The sequence below is a fragment of the Syngnathus floridae genome, chromosome 16, assembly GCF_059516105.1.
Source record: "Syngnathus floridae isolate MCC-2025c chromosome 16, RoL_Sflo_1.0, whole genome shotgun sequence".
Taxonomy (NCBI): Eukaryota; Metazoa; Chordata; class Actinopteri; order Syngnathiformes; family Syngnathidae; genus Syngnathus; species Syngnathus floridae.
In genome coordinates this window covers 9,023,933-9,048,626 of record NC_142428.1, presented here as the reverse complement: position 1 = coordinate 9,048,626, position 24,694 = coordinate 9,023,933, and the positions used below count along the sequence as shown (strand labels likewise).

Genomic DNA, 24,694 nt, shown 5'->3' with positions numbered 1-24,694 from the left:
GCGAGTTGGACTGGTGACAGATTTAGAGATTTCAATATTTATTTTACAGAGAAAAAAACAAGATTTTGGACTGTTTCCCATTTAAAGGGTATGAAAGTGTTCACATCCTCCAGATTCCCACAAATCGAAGGCCTCCATGACAGAAATATGTGTCGTCCCCACGAACGCCCTTTTGAAGTCACACTACCCCGCAGAGCTCTGACAGGGAAGCCCGAGCAGGATTTTCAAAAGGGGGGGGCTGGGGTTGTGCGGGTGGGGGGCGTCTATTTTTTTGTTCCGGGCTGTGGAAAATGGCGGTGAGTTTTACGGTCCATGTTCCCCGGCCTCCTGTAAAAATCACACGGGCCGTCTTCCAGCGTTACGGCATCGTCGCTCCGCTCCGGCCAATCACAACACTGGAGTGTGTGCAAGAAGAATGGAAGCATGCAGAGAAGAAGAAGAAGAAAAAAAGCAACGGAAATACCTGCGGGTCTACTTTCGACATACTATACACCATCCGAGGTAGACCCGTCGACTATGAGCTGGTCTTTAAGACCCGGCAACCTGGCAATCTCCCAACGTGGTTCCTCAGGCACTATGTTTTGCAGAGAGGAGGGGGCGGCGGCAGGGGGGTGGGGGTGAGTTTGGACGCCGCCCAACGAAAGATGCATCATCGCGCTGGGTGGCTAAGTGGGCACGGTTTTGTAATTCCATATTATGGCAGGAAGGCGGGCGAGCAGGCAGGCTGGCTGGCCTGCCTTTCCCCTTAATTGTGATTGTCAAGCTTTCTATTGGATTATGTTAAAGAGTAGGGCAAGAGGCGAGGGGGGGGGGGGGGGGGAAGAGCAGCCTCGCTGGTCCTGTGAGGTCTGATGAAGACATGGCGTGTGCCACATCGCATTAGCGGACAAGAAGGGCTGAGGGGAGGCAGGGCCACCACTTGGGACGACCAGGACTGGAAGATTCCTAAATCAAAACACAAAGCATCTTCACATGACCAGACCACTTGTCCCTCATGCGCTTAATTCACGACAATCCGTTTGTAGGCATCTCGAAGGCAGAGTTAACCTGCCGAGAGCGGGCTCTGGCCCTAATGCGGCGCAGATGTGGCCCCTCGCTTAGAAGTGCCACTTGGACTGAAGGCGCTTCTGCTTTCTTACCTCTCTCTGGGCTCTACGATGTTTAGAGACAGAGAGAACAGTATCTGTTTATCTTGGACTACGGGGAACGGCGGCATAAAACACTTTGATCAAGACGCAGGCCGTTTACATTACGAGAATTGTTAGTCATTTTGTAAAGCAGTGCTAATGGATAAAGGAAAGGTGCAAGATAGGGGCGTCAGATAGGAGGGGCCGAGGGGGGGGGGGCATGCCTGCTGGGTATTATGCACATGGAAGGCTGCTTCTAAAATTGGCCGTGCATTACGCGGGCCTAATGTGGGCTTTATCGGCAGTTGCCATCGGACCCACAGCGGAGCTCCCGCTAAGCCTTACAAATCAAGATCACAACCATGCCAGGTACGGCTGAAGGTACGCCGACGACGAGCACGCTTCCTCTCCGAGCCACTCCCTCCCTCGTTTAGCCTGAGCCCCCCGCCCTGCCTTTTCCTGGCTCCGTTGCTCCAGGAGATGGTATCGTCACTGCGGCAGACTTTGGATTTCTTGGGTGACTTCAAAGCGCGTTGGGCTAAGTGTTTAGAAGAATGTGATGGAAACAGGAAAATAATGTTCCGATTTCTGTAAACTTTACGGCATCTGCTTCTGCTTAGCAACGTCAAGGCGCCGGGGGGGCGCTCCCAGTCGGGACTTTGTTCGAGAGACATGTTCTCTTCGAGTACAAAAACGATATTAATGAAGCGTTGATTTCATTCACCTTGTCAGGTTACAAAGGAACATTTTGTAAAAGAAAATGTTGAGTTATGTTTTTATGCTGATTAAAACAATCAGGCATGCTGAGTTAAAAATTTGCAGGATTTAACAAATTCCAATGATTAGCTTTTGTAGATAGATTGAACTCATCGACAGCTATGTGGCAACTTGCTTGTTTGTGCAGTCACAACTGAGAAGTGAAAGAGAGAGGTGAGTGCGACTCCCAAAAGATCAGTGCCAGCAAAATTTGCAAAGCTAGCCTGGTTAAGAAGATTAGCGCTAGCTTTTGTCTTTACCATTATGTGTTCTTTTTTGTTTTTTTGCTGTAGTTTTTTTTTTTTAATGGTCAAACCATAACATACTAAAAACCTACAGTATGGGTGGGATTTGGATAAGGATTTCGAGATGGAAGGGTTGGGGGAGCGTTGTAAGGGGACGGCTAGAGGAAGCGAGTTAGCCTCGGATGGGCGAGAGTGAAACCCGAGCATGATTGAGTTAGTAGTGGGAAAGGAGACGGACGGGAGCCTTCGAGCCAGGCAGGGCCAGTCGGATGGCCAAGTTGTGTATACAAGGCCCGCCTCTTGTCATGCCGCCCTGTTGGCCTGTCGCAATGCTGATGGAGTTATCTGGCCCGCTCCTGAAGAGGCCTTGTCATCTTGTTGTATACACAAGAGCAGCCAGCCGCCATTAGTCTGTGTGTACGCTTGCGCGGTGCCAGCCACATTACTCAGCCGCCCGCCACCGGTTCCTTGTTGGTGGAAATGTACTCACGCCGTCCTCCTCATTCTTCCCAAGATGAAGGTTATACAAACATGGTTGGAAATCAGGTCTTGGCAGGAAAAGCGAGGACCTTTCCGGGATCTGACACGGCCAATAAAAGTGATACTGTAGCTTTGGTAAGACTTGCGATACGAGTGACCTAACGTGAGTTTTGTCAAGACGGATGATTTAACTTTTTTTTTTTTTGTTACTAAAAAATTAGATAGCATTGAGTTATAGTTATAGTGACAGGAAACTCATTTGGTATCGGCGCCCATAATTGGCCTAGTCATCATTTTGACAGTTGGATTTTTCAGTCGAAAAACTAAGTCAAATGTGTGTTTCAACTAAAGCTTGCTTGTAAAATAATTTGGAACACAGCGTCCATGCTGCAGTTCCTTGTATTGTTTCAGACAGATGACAAGGAGGGAAAACATTCTGCAAGAAATCGGTCCAAAGCCAACAAAGACACAAAAGTGGCTTTACAGACAGAAGCCCTAAACATTTAATCCTCCGTGAAAACAGCTAAGGAAAAATCCGCCCTAAATCATTTTGAGGCTGCGAAAAAAAAAACAAGCCTTGGCAACGGCTCCTTGCGCTTTTCTCTCCGCTTCATTGTTTGGTTGTATATTTTCCCCGTGTTCCAGCGGCCCGGCCAAAATATCACACAAGTCAGGTCCCGCGGAACATCTTCCATCCAGCGCCGCAATAAAATTGAACAAAAAAGATGGCTGCCAAGTTTACGAAGAAACGTTTTCGCCTAGTTTACGACGTCCAACCTCCCGGCCTGAAGAGCAAAAAGTTGCCTCCAGATGGATTCCCGACAGACCTGAACAGAAACGCACTAAAAAAGCAGAACAAAAAACAAAAAAAGAAACGCAGGGTTTGATTCTTGTCAAAAATTCAGAGCCTTTTGTATGTTTGGATTGAGCCGTGTAATAAAATATTTGGTTCGTGAAACCAGCGAGACTTGTTTCTCAGCAGGGAAAAATGATTCCCACTTGAAATCTTATTTGGAATTCAACCTGCGAAGCGGCCGTTAGGGAAACCTTTGGGTCTGCTGATCGGGGGAGAAAAAAAAAGCTACAGAAGATCTATGAGGATAGCATGACTACAATATCGCCCAAAAGAGAGAGAGCAAAGGTCAACGATTCGTATGAGTTTACTTCCTTCTTCTCAAAGAGCTTCGTTTGGGTCATCCGCCATTTGGAGGCGAGCGCCAAAGCGAAGCTGGCGGGCTTGACTAAGCTCATTTCCCTGTTCTTTCCCAAAAGATTAGGAACGGCAGATGAGGACAAATGCATGTGAAGTGAGGGGAGGGAGGGGGAGGGGCTGGTGGAAAGAAATTAGAGCAGGAGGAAGTGGCCAAAGGATGCAATGATTTCATTTTACAGTCATAAACGTGGAGCAATGCTGGCCAAATGTTGAGCATGATGACTGCAAACAAGGCCGGTGTTTCACATGCTTGCAGGCAAGCTCCCAAACAAATGCAGCACCAATTTTTTTTTTTAGGGCGGGGTACTTTTATTTATAAAAATATCCCTCTTGTAATATCAACATATTTTTACTCATACCCTTGTCTAGATTAATTTTTGTGCATATTTTCGGACATCCCCTAATTCTTTGTGGATTATGACAGCCGCTAATCTTCTCTGTCGATCCCTCGCTAAGTAAACAACAATTTCACGGCCACTTGGACTCAGGTTGTGTCGACGTCTAATTGGCGGCAGGGACATCTCGGCCGGCGCAGCGGCGAAGACGCATAGTGGACGGACGAGGGTCCGGAGGACAACGGTCTGAACGGCGCGCTGCAGGCTCTCAGCATTCTTTGCTCCAATTTGCTCTAATTAGCATCAACCGCGGGCACATCCATCATGCTCCTCAAGAAACATAAACAAAGTGTCAGCTCTAGCGTAACAAACCGGTCGCCCGGCTACTTAGTGCAAATTATTCTTACATAAAAACTCAAGCGAGTCCTCAAGCAAAACACAGATTTCCCGCCATCCAAAAAAAAAACAAAAAAAAAAACACACTTCCCCCTGCAGGCCATCTGGGGAAATGGCGCTCAAATGAAATTGAAGACATGTGTTGGAGTCTCGAGTGTATCGCAGTCGGGATTTGCGGTGGTTGCTTCATAGGATTGCGTAAGGCGTTCACAATTTGTCATTAAATACGTATGAGTTTACCAAAACTGACTAGACATAATTTTCACCAATTATCACAGCAAGCTTGGCACCCATGTCACTCACCAGACCAAGCCCCGCCTTTTAAAGCCATACACACTCAAAAGTCACAGAAACTTCAATAGCACGTCAAAGATGGTATCTCTCTGCCACACTGTTTCAAGAGAAGGTGCACTTAATTTGCTGACTCAAACGTCCAGGAATAACGATAATTTGATGCGTAGGTTACCACAGATTCGCTGCCACAAACTATCAGACCATACAATTTAATTACCCGCCCCCGAAGTCAAATCATCCAAAATCCTTCAGAGACCTCAATGGATGTTTTAACCGAGAGTCACGCGGAGGCGTTATTCCAATCAGGAGAATTCTCCCCAAACCTTCCAATGATGTCACTGTGTTTGTTCATTATGGATTCTTGTCAGGAGTCCAAAATTTGATTCACTTTCATGTGAAAAAAAATGCCCCAAAAAGTTTCCCACAAAGCTCAGTTTGATTTTACCAAGCTGTTTTTCCAGCCCGTTTCCTCGCTGATGGGTATCGCTCACAAGCCGTTAAACTCCCGAAGGGACTAAAGTGTCACTCAAAAACTCTCTAATCCAATGCCGTGTAATCGCAAAATCGACACAAAGACTCTCATGCTTGGCATTGTACACCCGCTTGTAGTCTTAAAAGGTCCGTCTAAAAGGGGGAACTTTGTAGTCCACATGTTATGAATGTACTATGGCTAGAATGTGCATATTTTTTCAGTGTATAGTTTTTAAGTGTAATTTTAAAAATTATTATTGTTTTTAAATCATATTTCTGTTGAATTGAAATTTGAATTTGGGAAAGTTTTGCCAAGTCTTAGATAGTTCTATGTAGAATGTTTTGCAGGAAATCCATCGTATTATTGATTATTTTATTGCTTGCATTTTTTCAAATAAGATCAATAAATATATGGAAAAATCTACTTGCATTAAATGAAATTTTCCTAACTTTTTTTTATACAGTTTCTAGTTCTTGTATACAGTTTAAAAATGTGCAATCTAAACTAAATTCTAGAATCCACTTTTTAAAAGTACATTAATCAAGGCATACTCCTCAGAATTAAATTCAGTGTTATTGAATCAATTTTGTAAATTGTTCTGTACATTTTCTATTATAATATAAAAATGTAATTAATGTAATAAAACACACACAAAATAGAAATAACTATACTGACTTAGTTTTGCAAATCTTTCATTTCCATTGATATCTCAATATTATTATAATGAACATAAATCTGAAAAAAAAAATTGCTACCAGGATGAATATTGCAGGACATGTTTTTTTTGTATTTCATGATTGAATGAAAATAAATAAAATTATATCCACTTGTAGATTATTTTGCACTATAGTAAATCAAATTACTGGTCGATGCATTTTTAAAATCTATTTAAATGTAACATATTGATCGAATCAACGTTAGTAACGAAAACTGTTCAGTCTACATTAACTTGTGTCCAATGTTCTGGCTTTTCATAATTTCCCACTCGTGATCATATTTAACATGTTCTATCTGCCGCCACATGACGACAGTGTGATCTTTCCAGTGGTGGTCCAGTAAAGTCCAGTAAATCACTCCCTCTGCTGAAAAAAAAAAAAAAAAAGTTGTGCTGCTCATCTGGCAAAAGTTCCACAGGCCCGAATCATCAAGAGAAGGGGGGGGGCGCCCCCACCCACCCCACGACAACCGCCTCCCCCTTCGGAACCGACCAGGATGTTTGGGTTAGAAAATGACTGCTGCTGCTGCTGCTGGTCCCTTGGCCCCCTTTCGCTAATTGGCCCGAGGGTAATTACCTTGTCTCCTCTCCACTTAAGTACAAATCGGAGCTGCAGTGTTATTGTATCGGGTGGGCCAAAAATTCGCATGACTAATAGTCACGAGCGAGGCAATAATAACCGAGACTGTGGCGAATTATACACCTTAACAACAAAGTCAAGAAAATGACAGAATATTGTTGGATGGCCAACCCCCAAAAAAGTCATGTGGGATCCTTTTCATTTCACACCCCTCAAAAAAAGTGTCTTGGAAATCCGCTAAGTAGTTTTAACATCAACAAAGAAATTCTTGATTTATCAACTCAAATACTGACACCCACGTCATTCACCAGTTCAGGCTAAACTTTTTAAAGCCACACACACACAAAGACACAACAAATATGTGGAATGTGAGGATGGCGACCCCAAATGGACAAAAGTAATACCTGCAACTTTTTGTAGCAAAATCCATTTGAATGCAATTACTTGATGATTGATGAGACAACCGCGATACTAAAAATACGTGTGCAGGCGGCGCCCGCGGGCACCATCAACACTCCCATTGAGTTCACGCCAGTCGCATTTAAAGCCAGGCGTGTCGTTTTTCATCTGTTTTGGGGATGAATCTTCGCAGACTTCAGACTTTCCCCTTGGGTGATGTACGTCAGAGTGTAACGCTTCATGTAGCGTTATGAAAGCCACCCGAGGGTCCGGCAAAGACCAGAACACCAACGCGGGCCCGCCGAGGGTTTCGTCTTGTGTGGCGAGAGCAAAGACAACGCAGAGAGAGAAAAAAATAAAAATAAAAAAAGGCTGCCACGGATCTTGTTTCTGAACGTTGCTATGGAAACAATGGTGCGTTTTCTTATCGTAAAATCCGGTGATTACAGAGTGCTTACAACTTAACCTTCCTCCGACCCGCTCGTGCTGGAGCGGCTTCAAAGGCCGCAGAACGGGCCCGTGTGTGGTCTTGGTTTCACTCGGCGTGAACGCTCGGTAGAAAACGCAGCGAGCGAGCGAGCGCCGGTTAGTCACTGCTTGGACGTCGCTGTGAAGAGTTTTTAAGAAGCGAAGTTCTGGAAAGGTTTCATTGAGGGGGGCGGGGTTTGGAAGTCTCTCAGAATAAATGTCTGCAGCGAGGCTAATATTTATTCTTTTTTTTTTTACATTTCCATTGACATTTGTGGCAAACAGATGTTGGAGCGGCTCCTCGCTTTATGAACGGCACATCGGGGGTGTTGAAAGAAGCCGTGCAGCGCATCAGGAAAGTTATCCATCTCAGAGTTACCCTAAAACCCAACATCATCATCGAATTTACCGCTCAGGGTGCTACTGGGACCAGCGGAAACGCTTAGCGCGATATATCAGCCCTACGATAATTATCTTCTTGACATATTTGGATCACATGCGCCTCTAAGGGCAAAAACATTTGAATCTGCATTAAATAGCTGTGCGGCAAATGGCTGCCAATATTTGACAGGGGGGAAGGGGAGGGGGTGGACTGTGTACGACAAGTCGCAGATGTTTCGAACCTCAGCGAGAGAAATTAAAACCAAAATTAGCATTTGTGCTGGAGTTTATATTTAACACATGTGAGAAAAATCTGTCCTTGGACGTTTGACGCGTATCATTTTTGTCCTAAAAATGAACTTCACAAGTCACAGCGTTTATGAATGGAACAAATCCTTCTGTCCGTGGGACAGAAACATGTTTTCACATTCGAGTTAAATAAATCCTTGACTTTTTTTTATTTAGAATTAAATTTAAGGCCAACTCCCCAATGTTGCCAATGTCCCATGCAGGGGCGTGGTGGTTTTCGGAATTCCGGTCCGATTCCCGAACAGCCAGTCCATTTCAGGGCCGGTCGAGTCTGTTATACTTCCAATTTTAATTGAGCTCTTATTGTTCAACATTTCAATGCCAATGTTCGATACTCTTGAGAATAAAAAGTTATTTGCACGTAAACCATACTTGATTTAAGATGCTCTATCGGCATAAAAAAATTACCGTTTTTGGCATATTAATCAATAAATATTGAAGGTGAACTGCTATATTGAAGCTAATAGTTACCTAGCATTTTCATACTATTTGGCCGGTTGATAAGATCATTTGAGGTCTGAAACCCAACACCACATTTTAACGCATTTTCAACATTCCCCTAACGCGACCTTCCATTCAGTTTCTCACGGGCTACTCGTCTTCGCCTGGATGGTGCGCCGCCAGCGTGTTCTCCGGTATGTCATCCACTTGACCGCGGGAGATCCGAAATAATCCAAAGTGTCTATAAATTTGAGCCTCCCTAATTGAAGCCTTGAGCGTGGCCACCGGGCAAGAGAGAAAGAAAAGATTCTCCCGCGGGACCCATGCAAGACAAATGACTTTATGACGTTCATCTTGATAGAGTTATCCCAAAAGTGGGCGGGCGTCCTTCCAGAACGGGCACAGCTACTGAGGGGAGGCTTCCAGTCTGTGTGTGTGTGTGTCTCATCCAGAACCCCGTAGAACACACGCATACAGACGGAAACTGCCATGTCATTCCGGGCTTTTCGTTTGTCCCTTCGCCTTATTGACACTACTTATTATGTTTATTTATACGTCGGCGCGCAGCACGCCGCCTTTGTAATTAGCGTATGTGAACTCTTAGCCGACGCCGGATCGAGTTGCGTTGAACGGTTCCTTCAGCTGGAGCGGAGAGGTTCGGGAGAGAGCGTCGGAAGGGTCGTAGGCGGCGGCGGTGGTGGCGGCCTGGTCGCCACGTGAGGGGCGCGGGGTTAAACTGCCAATTCGGGAGTTTTCAACATGTACGTCAGCGCTCATGAGGAACAAGCTGCCGGAGAATAAGCAGCCACCACTTCTGACACTTGAAGCCTCAACGAACCAAAAATACAAAGAGAAAATTGTAGTATTTCATTACATTGCATATGCCTGCATTGCACAAACAAGTGCAATGTCAGTCCCAGGTTTAGAATACTTTGGGACCTTTCATTGTAGTTTATTTGGATTTGACTTTTTTTTTTGTGAGTTCTAAGTAGTGACGGGGGTGAGTCTAAAGGGGTCTAAAGGTCGACGGCAATACCAACCTTACATTAAAGTACTGGTATTTCAGTGTGGCTGTACCAGTAATGAGCGCCCTCTTGTGGCCGTTTTACAAACAGGCCGTAGAAATTAGAAGAACAAAAAATTGCCAATAATTTTGTGCGATTTTAAGGGAAATTGCTCCATTGGAATATGTAAGTCTATAAAGTGATCTGTTATTGTTTTTCGGGGGTGATATTTTATTATCAAATGTATTGGAGCGGTATCGATACTTGGTATCGATATCTACTAGAGAATTAAGTACTCGTAATGGTGACGCTACATACATTTGAGTGACTGGCTTTTGCCATACCCGGTCTTGTTGAATGAGTGCTAAAACCAGGCCAAGCACTCTCCGGCAAATAAACATTCTCCGGACTGGACTCCATGACGCCGCCTCACCGCTGACATGAATCATCAATTTGAAAAAAAGATGACACACTCGCGCACACAGAACCTCTCTCGCTAAACTGAGATGTTTTCATCATGTCCGGTGTGACAAGCAAGAAGACCCAGTAGTGGTCCGTGTAATGATCTCAGAATGAAAAGAAGCAGATGTTCCCACGCGCGCCCTCGTGCACAGAGCAGGTTTCATTCAAAGAGTCAACGTCCTTATCGGCCACGCCGGTCGTAAGTTACTGTACTTTATCATCACAGGATCCATCTGTAGCAGATTCACTTTTAAAAGCAAGTGAACTGAGAGAGAGGGGCGTTTTCTGTCAGCTCACAGGCTCATTGGACCGAGAGTCTGTCCATAAATAAAATAGGCCTTGGTATGTTTTAGATTTTGCTGACACTAATGGCTGTCAGGTAAGAATCAAGTGCGTCTTTACATGCTTCACTTTGAAGTGCGCGAGCGCTCAGTTGACACGATGCCGCTGGGAGCAACTTCAAGTCGGACTGATGCTGAACCCGACGCACACTTGTACACTGTGGAAAAATACATTTGACTGTTTATTATGTTTTTATGTTATTTTTGTGTTTAATGCCTTGTAAACAATTCATAAAAATTCGATTGAAATATCTTCAAATGCCTGGATTGTAATGTATATATTTTTTGTTATTACATTTTAAAAGTACTTCAATTTTATAAAATTATAGTTGTTGGACAAATATGTTAAAATAGCCTTAATTTACTGTACTTTATGATTCATGTTGATCAATCTGAGAATGATAAAAATCAATATGAAATTACATATAGCGGCCAAAGCTCAAAATAAATATAAATTAAATCTGGTCATTTCTAATCAGCTTCACACAGAGGCCAGAACAAACAGATAGCATATTTTATCCTTTTTAGGCTTCTATTTAATGAAGTCATGCGTGTTCATTTGTTGAACATTCTCTGCTAATTTCTGACGACAACGATTGTTCACATTTCCTCGGGAACTCGTAATGAGATGATAAATCTTGCGGGTTTATTATTGCACATGCAATGAGCGCTTACTCCAATAACAAGCCGCTTTTGATGAGGGACTCTGATGAAGTTGAGTGGGGGCCGGGTGCAGCACCATATCGACCATTTTTAGCTCGGCCTCAACACAACTATACGTGCATCTGTCAAAGGATGGACAAAATATTGTGTATACACGTCCTCTCCGTCATCATTATTATGAAGAGGATATAGTGGTCCCCGGTTCAGATTAAGAAAAAAAAAAAAAAAATCAACCTGGCTTCCAAAATATGAGGTCATCACTGCGCACATCTGTCTCCAACATGTCCGCCGGGAGTTCAATCACGGCCGAGCCAAACACGCACACGATTGTTTCTGGAAATAAATATTAGCCCTAATTCGCCCTGTGATTGGTGCTCGGCGCTTCCTGGCAGTTGAAGGTAACACACACACACACATACACTCACGCACAAACACACGTGCGCGCACGCACACGCTCTAGGGATGAGAGATGATCCAGATTAATCCATTATTTTAAATGTTTTTGTCAGAATTATTTTGGATTTTTGAAGTCGATTTTTCGTAGTGTGCGCTACACACACAAACAACACGGCAGTGAACAAAGATTAGTTTGTTTACAAAAGCATTCCCTGCAGCTAATCAAGTAATTTGGACTTTTCAGACACCATTATTGGTTTTCTGTTGTTGTTCTAGTTGTTGTTGTTAAAGCGAGCCCATCTAGTGAGTTTTTCCCCAAAAAAGTGATGAATAAGCTTTATTTCTAAAGAAATGATGCCGAGACATGATTTACCGCGAAATGAAAAGTGAACCTGCTGGCAACGGGCAATTTGACGGCTCATTTCATGATGCTAAATCTTTACATATTTAAAAATGTAAATTTATTCAGGATCCCGTTACGTATGTTAAACTCCAGACTTCAGAAGTAATTCTAATGTATGTTAGGTTTAGCGCTGGAAGCTTTTCAAGACCCTGCGACAAATAAGAGCACTTGTTTTGTTTTAACAAGTACACGGCTGTGATATCACCAGGATGTTATTATGAGCGTGTCCCAAAGCATCGAACCTCTACAAAACAGCAATTCGACTGCACCAAAATTTGCGCTGTGAATCTACCACCACCTTATGGACATTTGGGGAATGAAGTCAAGTACATTTAAAAAAAAAAAACGCCTTTACAATTTACATACATAAACTATCACGAAGAAACGTATAAAATGCAAAGAGACACTATGGCCAATATACACACACATACACACACGCGCACGCACGCACACACACACACACACACACACACAAAGTAATCCCTCGTTTATCGCGGATAATTGGTTGCAAAAACCACCCGCGATAAGTGGAATCCGCGAAGTATGGTCACCAACAAGAAGTACTGGGCAGGCTAACGAGTTAGCGGAAAGATGCTGATTCGCGATAGTGCTAACACGCAAAAACGGACATCTAAAGAAATGTAAACGAACATTTGGAGCAATACTACATTGTCCTAAAGGGTAGACATATGTTTCCTCAATTTAGAAGTTTTATTTTGACTTTTAAATGTTTGTTAAATTTGGAAAAAAATCCACAATGTAGTTAAGCCGCGATAAATGAAACGCGAAGTAGCAAGGGATCACTGTGTGTATATATATATATATATATATATATATATATATATATATATATATATATATATATATATATATATATATATATTTTTTTTTTTTTATTAAATTTATTTACTTTTTTTTGGTAAAAGTCAACTAAAAGAGGACTGCTCTCATATGCAGGTACCAGTTTGGAAAAGAACACCAGAAGCAAACAAAAGCCTTTTGAATACATTTCATGCTACATTACGTACAATGGATAAAAACGAACTTCAAACAAAAAGGGAGAAGTCCAAAAAGACGAAGCCAAACCAACCAAAACACAAAGATGCAACACAGTGTACCATTCTTCCTCTTTGAATGACGTTAAAGTAAACCTGTGTGTAAAATGCTGTAATGCTCTTTGGTAGTTAAGCCTTATAAAATACATAACATCTTTTCATAGTGAAGCCTACAGATTGTCTTATTATGTCAATACAATGAAGCAGATGAATGCAAAAAAAAAATCTGTGCAAGCAAGGAAACAATCACTTTGCAAAACAGGCCTCAAAATGGCCACCACAGGCCCCATTATTATATTATGCAGTCAGCTCACCTGTCCAAGTAGACAAGGTGAGCTACTTTCAAGCTAGCAAAAACCTTTGTTGCTTTAGCAATCTTTTTTCATCGTAAAAGTAAAACAGTAACATTTGTAATGATAATCCTTGCAAGTCATTTCTCATGAAGACACTGAAAGTGACTTAAAACAGGTCAATCATGTTAGCACTGCTAATGCTCACCAAAGGCAACACATATTTGCATTTTTGCTCAGTGGATCTGACTTCTCTCCAAATAGGCCTCTTAGGCAAAGCAACAAAGTAAAAATTCACAAAGCTAAACCGAGCCATTGGGGGCAAGAATATTTCATGGGATCAGCAAAACACTACTTTTTATTATTTTTCACAACTCACCTTTTTTTTAATGCTGATAAATATTATATATATTAATTAATTATAAGCTCGCCCCCTTTAGTTCACTATAGAGCTTTTTTTTCACAGGGAAAACTCAGTATTTGTAGGCTTAGCAAAGACAGCAAATTATATCTGCAAAATGTAAAACGAATCTAATGGCCAAATACAATCAAAAGGCAGCGAGGCTGGTAACAAATTTTATATACACTACTCGAGAAAAACTTGTATTGGGCTGAAAGGTGAAATGCAAACGTCAATTTTCCTTCCTGTCTTTGCCGCTATCTTGTGGCATTGACAGGAAATTGCGGTACAGTAGATACATTTTTTGTTCTATTGGGCTGAGGTGAAACGCAAACTTCATTTTTCCTTTCTGTCTTTGCCGCCATCTTGTGGCGCAAAGACAGAAGCACAAATACGCTACAGTAGATACTTTTTGGTTCTATTTGCAGCAAGGCTCAGTCCTGCCCAGTTGGTTTATTTTTTAGAAGTTGATCTTTTGTTTTTCTCTTCTCCTTCAGTCAGCTTCCGTTGTTGATGACAGATTTCGCAACACCCCCCAAAAACGAATATAACAGTCAAAGTGGCAGCGAGGCTTTGCTGATAAACGGTGCATTATCTCAGACATGCAGCGCTACTTAACCAACATACTTGCTCTAAAAAGTCATTTAACCTGAACTTTGAAAAAGTCCAAATGAAACAAACAGCAACTAACACGAAAAATCCCAAAGTAAAGTTCTAAGCTTTATTATACTACTGTCATGCGTGATGACAGTTTGAACTCTGAATTTGTGCCATTGAAAAATGAACCTAGGGGACATTAACCTTCATTCGTCTTTGTTTGAATGCAGTTCAAGTTTTTGCCCGCTGGGTCGCGAGTGCGTCCATGTACAGTACGCCATTCCTGCACACACCCCGCTTTGCTCCAGCTCAGCACGAGCATATGTTTTCAATATCTTAAGATGACCAAGTTGCGCAATATCTTTCTTTAAACAGGCCTTCTGGGAGAAACACGGAATTTTTGTGCGCTGGGTTGAAAAAGAGAGCAAGATGATACACTTGTGCTGACGTTCTAGTTGGTATGGGGCGAGGATGTTTTTTTTTTTTTTTTTTATGCTTTTGAAGCCATGTGACTCCTTTTTGTTCTGCAGCCGTAAAACAATGGAACTAAATGTGTGAAGAAATTATAGAGTGGTTATGATTAGAATTCCAACGAAATGATCGCTTAGTTATTTCGTACAAACAAACAAAAGAAATGAAAACGAATATTACTATGTGTTCAAGATATCATTGTCCTTATGTGCTTATTTTGTCCTAATGATACTTTCAAATTGCCTGTTTGAATAGCGTTTCCATTAAAAAAACAGGAAGTAAATAAGTTATGACCTTAACCACGTCTAACAAAGTTTTTCAATTAAACAAATAGCCGCACGCATGCGTGATGACGCTAAAGTGACGTCGGTATGCTACAGTTAGGAAACGGAAAAGAACTATCCTGGCTTGGACGCCTCATCTTCGGCACGACGACTCAGACAGCTCCCTCCCTGGGCAATTTTATGATAATTGTGTGCTTTATAAAGTATTAACACTTTGTGGTCAAAGCCGACTTGTAACGTCACTCCATGTGCAACAGGTCACGAGCAAGAGCAAAGTTAGCAAAGCCTACTTACGCAATAGTAATGAAAACTTTTGTTAAAAACGCTCCTACCTGCAGAGCCTCCAGCGATAATCTGGTGGGTGGCTTCCCGGACCAAGCCGCGCGGTTTGGGGCTTGTCGTAGTCATGTCGGCTGCTTTCTCCCCCGCTTGATCTGCAAAGGCGAACACGCTCGGCGTTAGCAACTAGCTAGTTTGCTAGGCTATGATCAGATTTCGCAGCAATGACGTCATAGCCGTCACTTTTTAGCGTGGCACACTAACCTGACTCGCGGATGTGTCGCCTCGCGTGGATCTGCTTTTCGTTTTGCTTCACACTCACTCCCGCATGCAGGGCGGGATGTCGGCCTGTTTGGATTTAGCACCAGAACGCCTCTCGTGTCCTCTTGGACCTCCTTTTGCTGCAAGTTTGTAGTTCAACTTTGGATTCCACCCCCCAGACCCAGTCCCACATCCCCACACCGAACACCAGTGATCAATACTTGACAAATATGACCATAAGATGACACTTACCACCACTTTTTGTGAATTACTTTTTTTATCTCGAGAGAGTCAGCCAACTAATCATAAGGCAGTAATTAATAGTTAAAACATTAATCCTTCTATTGCTCGTAGGTCCTGTTTTGGAGAATGCATACGGGTTGTTTCATGTCAAAACACAGCAATAGCAGAAACGTGTCTCTTGAAATAAAATAAATAAAAGGTTACATACCGTAACACTGGCAAGTTGAAAGTCAGAAAAATAAAGCTCGATGTGAAAACCAGGATGCTATGAACAAACGCACATGGATAGATAAGGTTTTTTATGTCTACATTAATTTGGCCCCTTAATCCAACTAAATCGCAAAGAAATCACTCTAAAGTGTAACATCTAAGAGTGGAAAATAAAACTCCATAAAAGACAATGCGTCAGGTGAATGACATAATTTTTTTCAAGTACATCTATCTGTAAATGACTGAGCTGAAACTGGACACACAAAATGAGGGAGTACTTTGCCAACTGTACCACTTTATTTTCATGGGACACACAAACAGTAACTGACAATTTACGACAAACAAGTGTTCTTAAATTACGACATTAATTCAAAACATTTAGCGTTTTTGAAAATGGCACACATTTTTTCAGTCTAAGCCCCCCATACCACGGGAGACTAAGAAAGAACATAGACAAAGAAATAGTACCTCATAGAAGCTACTTTTGTATCAGAATTTCAAGCTAAATTGATACCGTGCGGTGAGGAAAATGTTAATTAATTCAAGCTAGCTAGCTTACCTAATGATTGTACCTTTGTGACATATCTTCATTAGGTATCTGGTTAAAAACAAAGAAAAGCAATTTGAGCAAGGCACTCTTAGCCACGGTGGTCAGAGTAGCGTGGGGACCTGGGTGGTGTAGTTCATGGCGGGAAAGTGGCGAGCGTCGACGTCCCACTGCTGCTTTGAGACAGAAGGAGCGGTCGGGGTCCGGTGGTTCATATAGCTGGCCATGAGCAGAGTCAGTTCCAGGATCTGAGGGCGGTTAAAGAAGCTGTCACGGATATTGTTTGGCAGCGATGGGACCAAGTCACACATGTGCAAGTCTCAAGTAAATCTCAAGTCTTAACCTTCCAGTCTCAAGTAAGTCCCAAGTCATTTTTTTCTTGGGCAAGTCAAGTGAAGTCCTAAAATAGGTCAAGTCAAGTCCTTAAATAGGTCAAGTCCAAGTCAAGTTAACTGTAGTTTTTATTTATTAACTTGCTCCATATTAAATCATATTTACTTAATTCAGTTTCATCATCATATTCATTGCATTAAAGATATAGACACACACCTATTTAGATAAATGAAAAGCACTTACTGGCAGAATGACTCTTCAAATGACGGACAAAGTTTGAAGTTGTCGTCTGGCTGTCCGAAATGTTTTTGTTGCATATCTCGCACTGTGCTTTTGCCGTCATAAAAGTAATTGCGATAGCCGAAGGTGATGACTCGCGGTACCGCTGACATGTTTGCGCATGTCTGATATAAAGGGGCGTGATTCTCCAATAAACACATTTGGTAGGTAGAGAGGGCACGACTGATTGATTGACAGGATCCAATCATGACAACGACATTCTCAGACTGCGCTCCTACCGTGTTATCGATATATATTTTTAAATATATTATTAATTTTATATTCAAACTGAAAACATAAACTAAATAACACTGAAGTCATTCAAGTCATCGTGTCTCAAGTCAAGTCAAGTCCCGAGTCTTTAACTTCCAAGTCCAAGTCGAGTCTCAAGTTTTTTCATTTTTTGTCAAGTCAAGTCACAAGTCATCAAAGCAGCGACTCGAGTCGACTCGAGTCCAAGTCACAGTGACTCGAGTCCCCATCTCTGTTGTTTGGAAGCGGCACCACTGTCTACGTCATAACATTACCTTTGGTCTGGTCATGGCGAACAGCAGCTTGGCCACGCCCTTGGTCCCGCCTCCCGGCTCCTTCTGCTGGCTGGCGACCACCATGAAGTCGTCACAGCAGCCGCCAAAGGTGATTATCGACTGGTAGGCGTATGAGGACAGTGTGTGCTAATATAAAAATAGAAATAAAAACAGTGGTGTTAATTTGCGAGCTCCTCCATCTGGTTGGTGATTTTCCTGATATTAGAAAGTGACCATAGCGTAGTCCAGCACGCATAGCCCGTCCTCGTTGACCGCCACCCAGGCCGGGCCCTGTTCGTGAGGGGCGGGTGGCACGGCCTGCAAAATAAACAAATCGTTAAAAGCGAGCTAAACCCAAATGTTTTGTTTTAAAAGTATGTGCCAGCGCTACCTTGACGTTGAAGAGTTTGGCTCCAAACAACAGCCACCTGCGCGCCACCGTCAGGTAAATTCTCACACACTCAGTCGCGCTGCAGCCGCGTAGCGCGGACCACTTGGCCGACAGACGCTCGCTTAGCTCCCTGAAAACAACGTTGCGATATACACACTCAAATTGTGACTCATTTATTAAACCGGCACTGAGAGGAAAGCTGGAAACAAATCACTGGTAACAAAGAACATGTGCATGCTTGGTATAAAATAAGTCTTAAATGTGATTACTTTTACTCACTTGTTTTAAATTTCATTTTAAATTGGTGTAGCTAATGAAGTGTCTGGTGACGTGTCAGACTGACCTGAGCTGCTCGGCGCTGCAGTTGTGTTTGTAGCGTTTGGGGTAGAAGCGCTCCAGTGCCTGCAGGAGCATCAGCTGAGACTTGGCTTGAGGGGAGGAGGCGGGCGAGGAGGGCGCTCGCTCCAGATCGCCGTGCTCAACCTTTAAAATATCGTTTGCCAAAAGTTTCTTCCTTATCCAGGCATCATTCAAAAGGACGTGATGAGTATGGGTGTACCTGCGCCATGAGGGCAGCCACCTCCAGCGCCAGTTCCTTGTTGACGGGGAAATAGCCCTGCTGCACGTTGTCATTCACCTGGTAAGCCAGCAGGAGGCGCTCGCGCTCCGTCTCGCCTTTGACTTGAGAGCGGAAGCAAAGCCTGCAGGGGAGGGGAGGGCACAAATCTGAAGGTTCGGAACTTCTGTTTCCATGCCAGGGCCATGTTTAAATCCACAACTGGATGCAATGTCAAGATTCTAGAGCTACATATTTCTTATCTTGGAAAATTATATAATTTGATTCTATTTAGCTATGAATTTTAATTTTTTTTTTCATTTTCACTTGCATTTATTGAAAATATTTTTTTTTTCTTTTTTAATATATTACATTCTATTAATTTGTTACCAATAGCATTCACTGTACATGATACGACCTTTGTACTGGAAATGCGCTACCTGTTCTTGTAAGTCAACCGTACAATCCGCGTTCCCTCGTTCTTAGCCGGGTGTTGCTCCTTCAGGGCCTGCTCCCACTTGGAAATAACATCGCAAATCTGGAAGAAGAAAAAATAATGTGGTTTAACAAGATCCATTTGAAGCTGTTGTATTTTCAGGAAGTTGAGCATGCCTTAGCGGTGGGGAGCAAGCAGTGCTCCAGGTCTTTTCCGGACGGGTCGTCGGTAAAGAGCGCAAAGCCGGACAGCTGAGGGCTCCGCATGCCGATCCTCTGGTTCAGCGTGTTGAGGAACTCATCTACGGTGGTGGAGCCATCGAAACCCACAACTTGGTACGTGTTGTTCATAAAGTGCACCGGGATGCTGAAGGGCAGGGAATGGTGGTAGGGGTTCCTCAGCAGGATGGAGACGATCTCCATGCGTGACGGTCTGGCCTCCCGCTCGCCGTTGCGCAGCGTCCGCTCGACTGAGCGCTGACAGTACACGGCGTATTTGCCCACGTCGCTACTGCGGGTGGGGGGGGGGGGCCGGGATGGAGAACAATCTCTCAGAGTTGCTTCCATCGGATGGCGGCGAAAGGAAGCACGGGCTCACCTGGGGTCAGCGTTTCGGTGCAGGTGCTGCCTGAGGTACCACAGGAAGTGCTGCTGGGGGAGGAAGAGCGCCACACACAACGACAGCAGCTGCCAGCACTGACAAAACAAACAAAACTGGTGAATATCTGAGGAGGAGCAGAAGAAGATGGCGGCGATAAATCATCAAACCTGCGTGACGGAGTAGTCGTGCGTCATGCGGCGGTTGGTCTGCTTGATGAGCTGGCAGAACATCTCGTTGTGGAGCTCCTGGTGCGACAGGCACACTTGTAGGGCGTTCTGTGCCAACGACGTGTGGTAGTCCACGCACGGAGACTCGACCAGCACGTTGATGAACAGCTGGCATGACTGCACGCGGAAGATGAAATAAGGATTGCTGCCTCCAGCAGGGAGCAGCAAAGTGCAGCCATTTTTTTATGTAGCAGGAGTATCTTGTTAAAGAAAAACTATACATACATATATATAAACCAGTGGTTCTTAACCTAGGGGTTCGGTTAGTCGGCTTCTGGGGTTCGGCAGAGCTGGTATGCTATTCCCCCCCTCCCCCCACAAATGGCCGAACACACCTGAATGTCGTGTAAATTTGCGATAATGCATATCTGAACTGGTCTTGCAAAGGCAACAGCAGAAGTCACACTGATTTGCTGGTATGTCATTACCCCCCCCCGCTCCCTAAAGAGGGGTTCGGTGAATGCGCATATGAAACTGATGGGGTTCGGTACTAACGCCACCCCCCCCAAAGAGGGGTTCGGTGAATGCGCATATGGAACTGATGGGGTTCGGTACCTCCAAAAAGGTTAAGAACCACTGATATAAACATATGTTAGCAGCTTTATTGATATGTATTGTGAATTGATTGTATATATTTTTTGTGTGTTTTAACTTGAACATAATAATTGATATGTGCGAGAAGCTGGACCTTGAAGAGCTTGAGAGCTTCCGTCTGTAGGGCGTCTGAGGGCAGCGTGGTGAGCGGCGAGCGGAGACCCTCCTTGGAGAAGCTCAAAGCGTCACTCTGCCACAGGCTGCTTTCTGGGAAAACAAAACAAAAACAACAATCGGCCGTCAACACTCAGCAGCTGACGCGACGAGCGAGTGAGAGACGGTTGTTAACACCGTCTACCGGCTTTAGACACACACGTCAAAATAGCTCGGTGCTGACTCAACGTCTCTCCATTTATAGCAACAAGTGAGAATTGTGCAAAGTGTTTTGTGTTACTGAAGCAACGCGATCTGCTCGGCTTCAAGACGATTTGATGGAACAAGAGCAAACATTTACAAAGGTTGCAGTCTGGAAAAAAGTCCCAAACCTCCAATGCGATAGCTTATCAATTTGCGTGTCAGTCACCTGTGTCTCCATCTGCGTCCAGCAGTCTACCGATAAGCTGCTCGCACTCTGTGCCCACCTTCAGGTTGGCGCCGCTTCCCGCTGCCACGCTCAAGTGGTACAGCCATGCATCCTGTCCATTAAGTCGGCGTTAGCATTACGAAGCTTCTTAGAATCGGCTAACTGACCTTTTCCTGTTTGGTGCCGACGAGGAGGTATGAGGGGCTCTGGTCGCCGGGCTTCACCACCAGGGTGCAATGCGACGAAAGGAAGCCGCCGCCAAGGCCTGCCTCGTAGTCCTCATCCGAGTCGCACGAACGGTCCACTTCCTGGACGGACGCCGAGCGCAGCTGCAGCTGGCCCAGTGGCAGCTGAGAAGTGGACGCCATTATTTCAAGATTTAACTCAATAAAATTATACTCCTAGGATATTAACTCCTAGCTAGTTTAGCATTTTCAAGACCAGCAGCCACAAGTTGCCCAAGAACCACGCAAGTTTAGCCAAAAGCTTGTTAGCATGTTAGCAAACTAGCGTGGCCCTTACAAGTTCAAAACCAACCATATGCTGCTGTTAGTTTTGCCATTTCTAGTCACTGAGGATTGTTAGCTTAGCTTGCTAGTTGCTAACTAGCTTAATTGTGAATAAAGTGCTTTTCATTTACTTTATCTTCTTGGTTGCGATAGTAGTAGAAGACCTTTCCGACCAAAGAGCACCACACCAGCTTGGAACGCCCATGCTTGACCTGGGGAGAAAGAAGAAATAATCAATTTAATTTCAATTTTCATTTTTTCTCCCTCCAACTTTTCTATGTGAGCGCATGAAGGGCTTATTTCCTGTTCAAATGCATTGTACAGTGTCGTGGTGGCGCTTACCTTAGTGAGCCAGCCTGTCACGGTGGGTTTGTCATAGGTGGGCCCCACGCTGACTGGGCTGCTGGCCTGAACTTTCAAGATGTTCTGCAAGACTCGGATCCACTCCTCCAGGATGTTAGGCGAGTCCGCTGTCAGGTAGAAAGTCTTTTTCTCTGTGATCAACTAAAATAATGTCAGGGGAAAAAAAAAAAAAACCGCTAATGTGGCATTTTTTGGGGCACCTTAGGACCGAAATGCAAAAAAATGTGCAGTACACAATCCGGAAACGAAGTAGCGCGATGAAGCTTACTTGAAATGTTTGCGCTGCTTCTCCACGGACGATTCGACAAGAAGAGTTGAGCTCAATCTGACCTTGAGGTTTCCTGATGACGTCGCTCTAGAAGCGTCACACATGCGCAGATATTCATATGAAAGGTCATGAGTAAGGTTTTGAGAATGCAGAGATGCCTACTCACGGGTGTCTTGTAGTAGAGAATCTCGCCGTTCCTCAGGATGAACCAGCGCCGCTTCCACGCCTTCGCCTGACTGCTCATCTTCAACAGGTAGCCAGATTTCTCCAGCGTCTCCTGAACGCAACACATCATCATATGTTTTGCTGAATGCTAACATGTGAGTAGTTGATTGGCTACCATGTAGCAAGACACCAAACTGAGTAATGAAAGCAAAACAAGATAGTATACTTACGGGCCCTGTGCTCTCACAAGAGTAAGAAGAGGTCCTCTGGACTTTGTGCTCTGGTTCCGAGTAGTCGCTGTCAAGGGAGCAGGCATCAGGCGGGATAGCGTAGTCGCTCTCCGAGCTGATGGAGGACATGGAGACACCTGGAAGGAATGTCCAATGAAATGCATCGCTCGGCGTGATGAAGCAGGACTCCTCGTACCTCTCTTGACAGCACGAGGGCTGCCGGGAACGCTGGCCCGCTTGTCTGGACTCAGCACAGAGGTCCGCAAGCTGGCCAGGGAGCCGCTGTCGTCCTCTGAACCCGAGTCGTCGTTGTCCCGCAGAGGCACAGCGCTGATCTGAGTGGCTTTCTAAGCACACGCAAAAGTGACAATATTATTACTACATTTTCTCTTAAATTGTTATTCATTCAATTTGTCTGTGCCAAGTTTCCACAACTCTGTATTTTTTGTATAATTCTAATATAGGTAATGTAACTATTTAGTTCAGCCTTTATTTTGGGTGTAATTCCACTGTTGGCCACTAGATGGAGGCACACTATTCTGTTTGACACTTGACAATTATTTGTGCTATTAAAAGGCAGAAGGGCTGACTCACCCCTTTTAGTGTGGTGTAGACCGGAACGCTGATGTTCTTGTAAATCAATTGCGCAAAAGGACTGGCCGCTGGACACTGGGGCAAAATGGAACCTGAAGGAAAATCAAAGTTGATTGGAACAATAGACACAATGGATGTTTTTAATGCTAAAATATTGTTTTTTTTAGCCGCCAAGTTTTAAATGTACAATTGTCTTCAATAAATAAAAAAAATACACAAATGTTTTTTAAGATGTTAAGATAAATTAAGACAAGTTAAGATGTCAAATTTATTTGCATTTCTGAAGAGAAATATGAGTTGTAGTGGCTGATTCATTGCTGACTTCCTGAAGCCATTTTAAATGTGGATTTTTCTATTTTAATTTTGATCACAAATCCCCTACATTTGTTTTTAGCATAATCAGACAGTGTGCCGAGATAAACAGCAGTTTTAAAGTCTGTCTGGTTTAAATGTGACGCAAAGCAGCTGACTGTGGCTTACATAAAGCAACACCGTAAACACCCTTCAATGTGATACTCAGCTCTGTTGTGTCTGGAAGAGAAAATAACTTTTAATCCGCCACCTGCACCTTTTATACAGATAACCCTACGGAAGGGGAATATCGACCATGCGTGCTTGTAGGAAGTGACGTGACATCACCCACCCAGATGAGTTTTCCATTGTTCTTCAATGGGGGCCACAAAACTGACATAAAATCGAAATAGGACAGCCAGATATGAATTTGATTTTCAGGCTCCAGTTGGGACAAAATAAAAAACAAATGTGCCGAGTCAGCATTGGCATAAACCCCAACAGCAGCGCTGGCAAGCCTCGCCGGGGATCACGCAAGCCGCTAAATACAAGGAAGGACGTCGCAATGGGGAGCCTAATTACAGCCAGGCCTTGTTGCTTTCATCGAGCGTGATTAAAAAGCAGCTATCTCATTGCCTTTGAGGAAGGGAGTGTCTCCGGCCAAAGATGAGCCCACACCTGCACAGGTGTGTCAGTTCCCAGGCCGCAGGAAGTCACATTAAAGGCCCTGATGACGGATCTGGACTGGCTGCTGAATGACGCGTGACCGGCCGGCCACCCACGGATCAGAACTCACAGCGTGTTCTGTGTGAACAAACTCACTTGGAGGAGTGGTTGTGATCTGTTTGCTTGACAAAGTTTGGACAGCGGCAGGTCGTGCGTCAGATGGTTGGCTAACTTGCCAGTGGTTAACTGGCAGAGCAAGAGGGGGGGGGGGGGGGGGGCACGGGGCTGCTGCCCCCCAGGAAATATGCTTGTGCCACGCCAGATATTGACTTTTCGGGAATTTTCAATTTTTTCCGATAATGTTTTCCACATTTCCACCCAACCCTCGTCAGTAACGCAAAATAGCATTTTATCGGTATCTTCTGAAGAATTTTGGGGGTTTGTAAAAACATTAATAATTGATCAGGAGCTCGGACTCACCTCGACCTTGGCACCTGGCTCCAGGTGATGCCTCAGATACTCTCATTCCAGCCTTGGCCACGGCATAGATTCGACTTTCCTACAGGGGGTCAATCAGTTCTATTATCACGCCCGCATCAAGCTGCAAAGTCCTGACCAATCTGCC

General features: G+C 44.0%; 2 protein-coding genes and 1 long non-coding RNA gene across 7 annotated transcripts in view; 1 reads left to right on the top strand and 2 right to left on the bottom strand.

Moving 5' to 3' along the window:
* slc25a21 (solute carrier family 25 member 21) overlaps positions 1-16,088 on the bottom strand; it is a 47,559-nt gene extending 31,471 nt beyond the window's left edge. The window contains exons 1-3 of the mRNA XM_088356449.1: positions 15,969-16,088; positions 15,521-15,657; positions 15,310-15,411 (exon numbers count right to left, since the gene is read on the bottom strand). Coding sequence (XP_088212575.1) covers positions 15,310-15,385 — 76 coding nt within the window. The 5' untranslated portion in view covers positions 15,386-15,411; positions 15,521-15,657; positions 15,969-16,088. The remainder of the gene's footprint in view (positions 1-15,309; positions 15,412-15,520; positions 15,658-15,968) is intronic.
* A 166-nt stretch (positions 16,089-16,254) lies between these two features.
* plekhh1 (pleckstrin homology, MyTH4 and FERM domain containing H1) overlaps positions 16,255-24,694 on the bottom strand; it is a 66,526-nt gene continuing 58,086 nt past the window's right edge. For 4 of the 5 annotated variants that reach the window (XM_088356443.1, XM_088356444.1, XM_088356445.1 and 1 more), the window contains 22 exons: positions 24,550-24,628; positions 23,113-23,204; positions 22,715-22,865; positions 22,519-22,655; positions 22,290-22,400; positions 22,124-22,210; positions 21,835-21,996; positions 21,624-21,704; positions 21,151-21,333; positions 20,984-21,095; positions 20,555-20,667; positions 19,807-19,983; positions 19,637-19,734; positions 19,216-19,549; positions 19,044-19,141; positions 18,607-18,748; positions 18,391-18,530; positions 18,048-18,177; positions 17,891-17,974; positions 17,657-17,803; positions 16,640-16,765; positions 16,255-16,568 (listed from right to left, as the gene is read on the bottom strand). In XM_088356443.1, coding sequence (XP_088212569.1) covers positions 16,530-16,568; positions 16,640-16,765; positions 17,657-17,803; positions 17,891-17,974; positions 18,048-18,177; positions 18,391-18,530; positions 18,607-18,748; positions 19,044-19,141; positions 19,216-19,549; positions 19,637-19,734; positions 19,807-19,983; positions 20,555-20,667; positions 20,984-21,095; positions 21,151-21,333; positions 21,624-21,704; positions 21,835-21,996; positions 22,124-22,210; positions 22,290-22,400; positions 22,519-22,655; positions 22,715-22,865; positions 23,113-23,204; positions 24,550-24,628 — 2,823 coding nt within the window. In that variant the 3' untranslated portion in view covers positions 16,255-16,529. Of the gene's footprint in view, positions 16,766-17,656; positions 17,804-17,890; positions 17,975-18,047; positions 18,178-18,390; positions 18,531-18,606; positions 18,749-19,043; positions 19,142-19,215; positions 19,550-19,636; positions 19,735-19,806; positions 19,984-20,554; positions 20,668-20,983; positions 21,096-21,150; positions 21,334-21,623; positions 21,705-21,834; positions 21,997-22,123; positions 22,211-22,289; positions 22,401-22,518; positions 22,656-22,714; positions 22,866-23,112; positions 23,205-24,549; positions 24,629-24,694 lie in introns of all 5 variants that reach the window. The other variant, XM_088356446.1, reaches the window with a different exon arrangement.
* On the top strand, positions 22,140-23,298 carry LOC148385543 (uncharacterized). The gene is made up of 2 exons (XR_015853155.1): positions 22,140-22,376; positions 22,583-23,298. It is a non-coding gene; the product is annotated as an uncharacterized LOC148385543 (long non-coding RNA).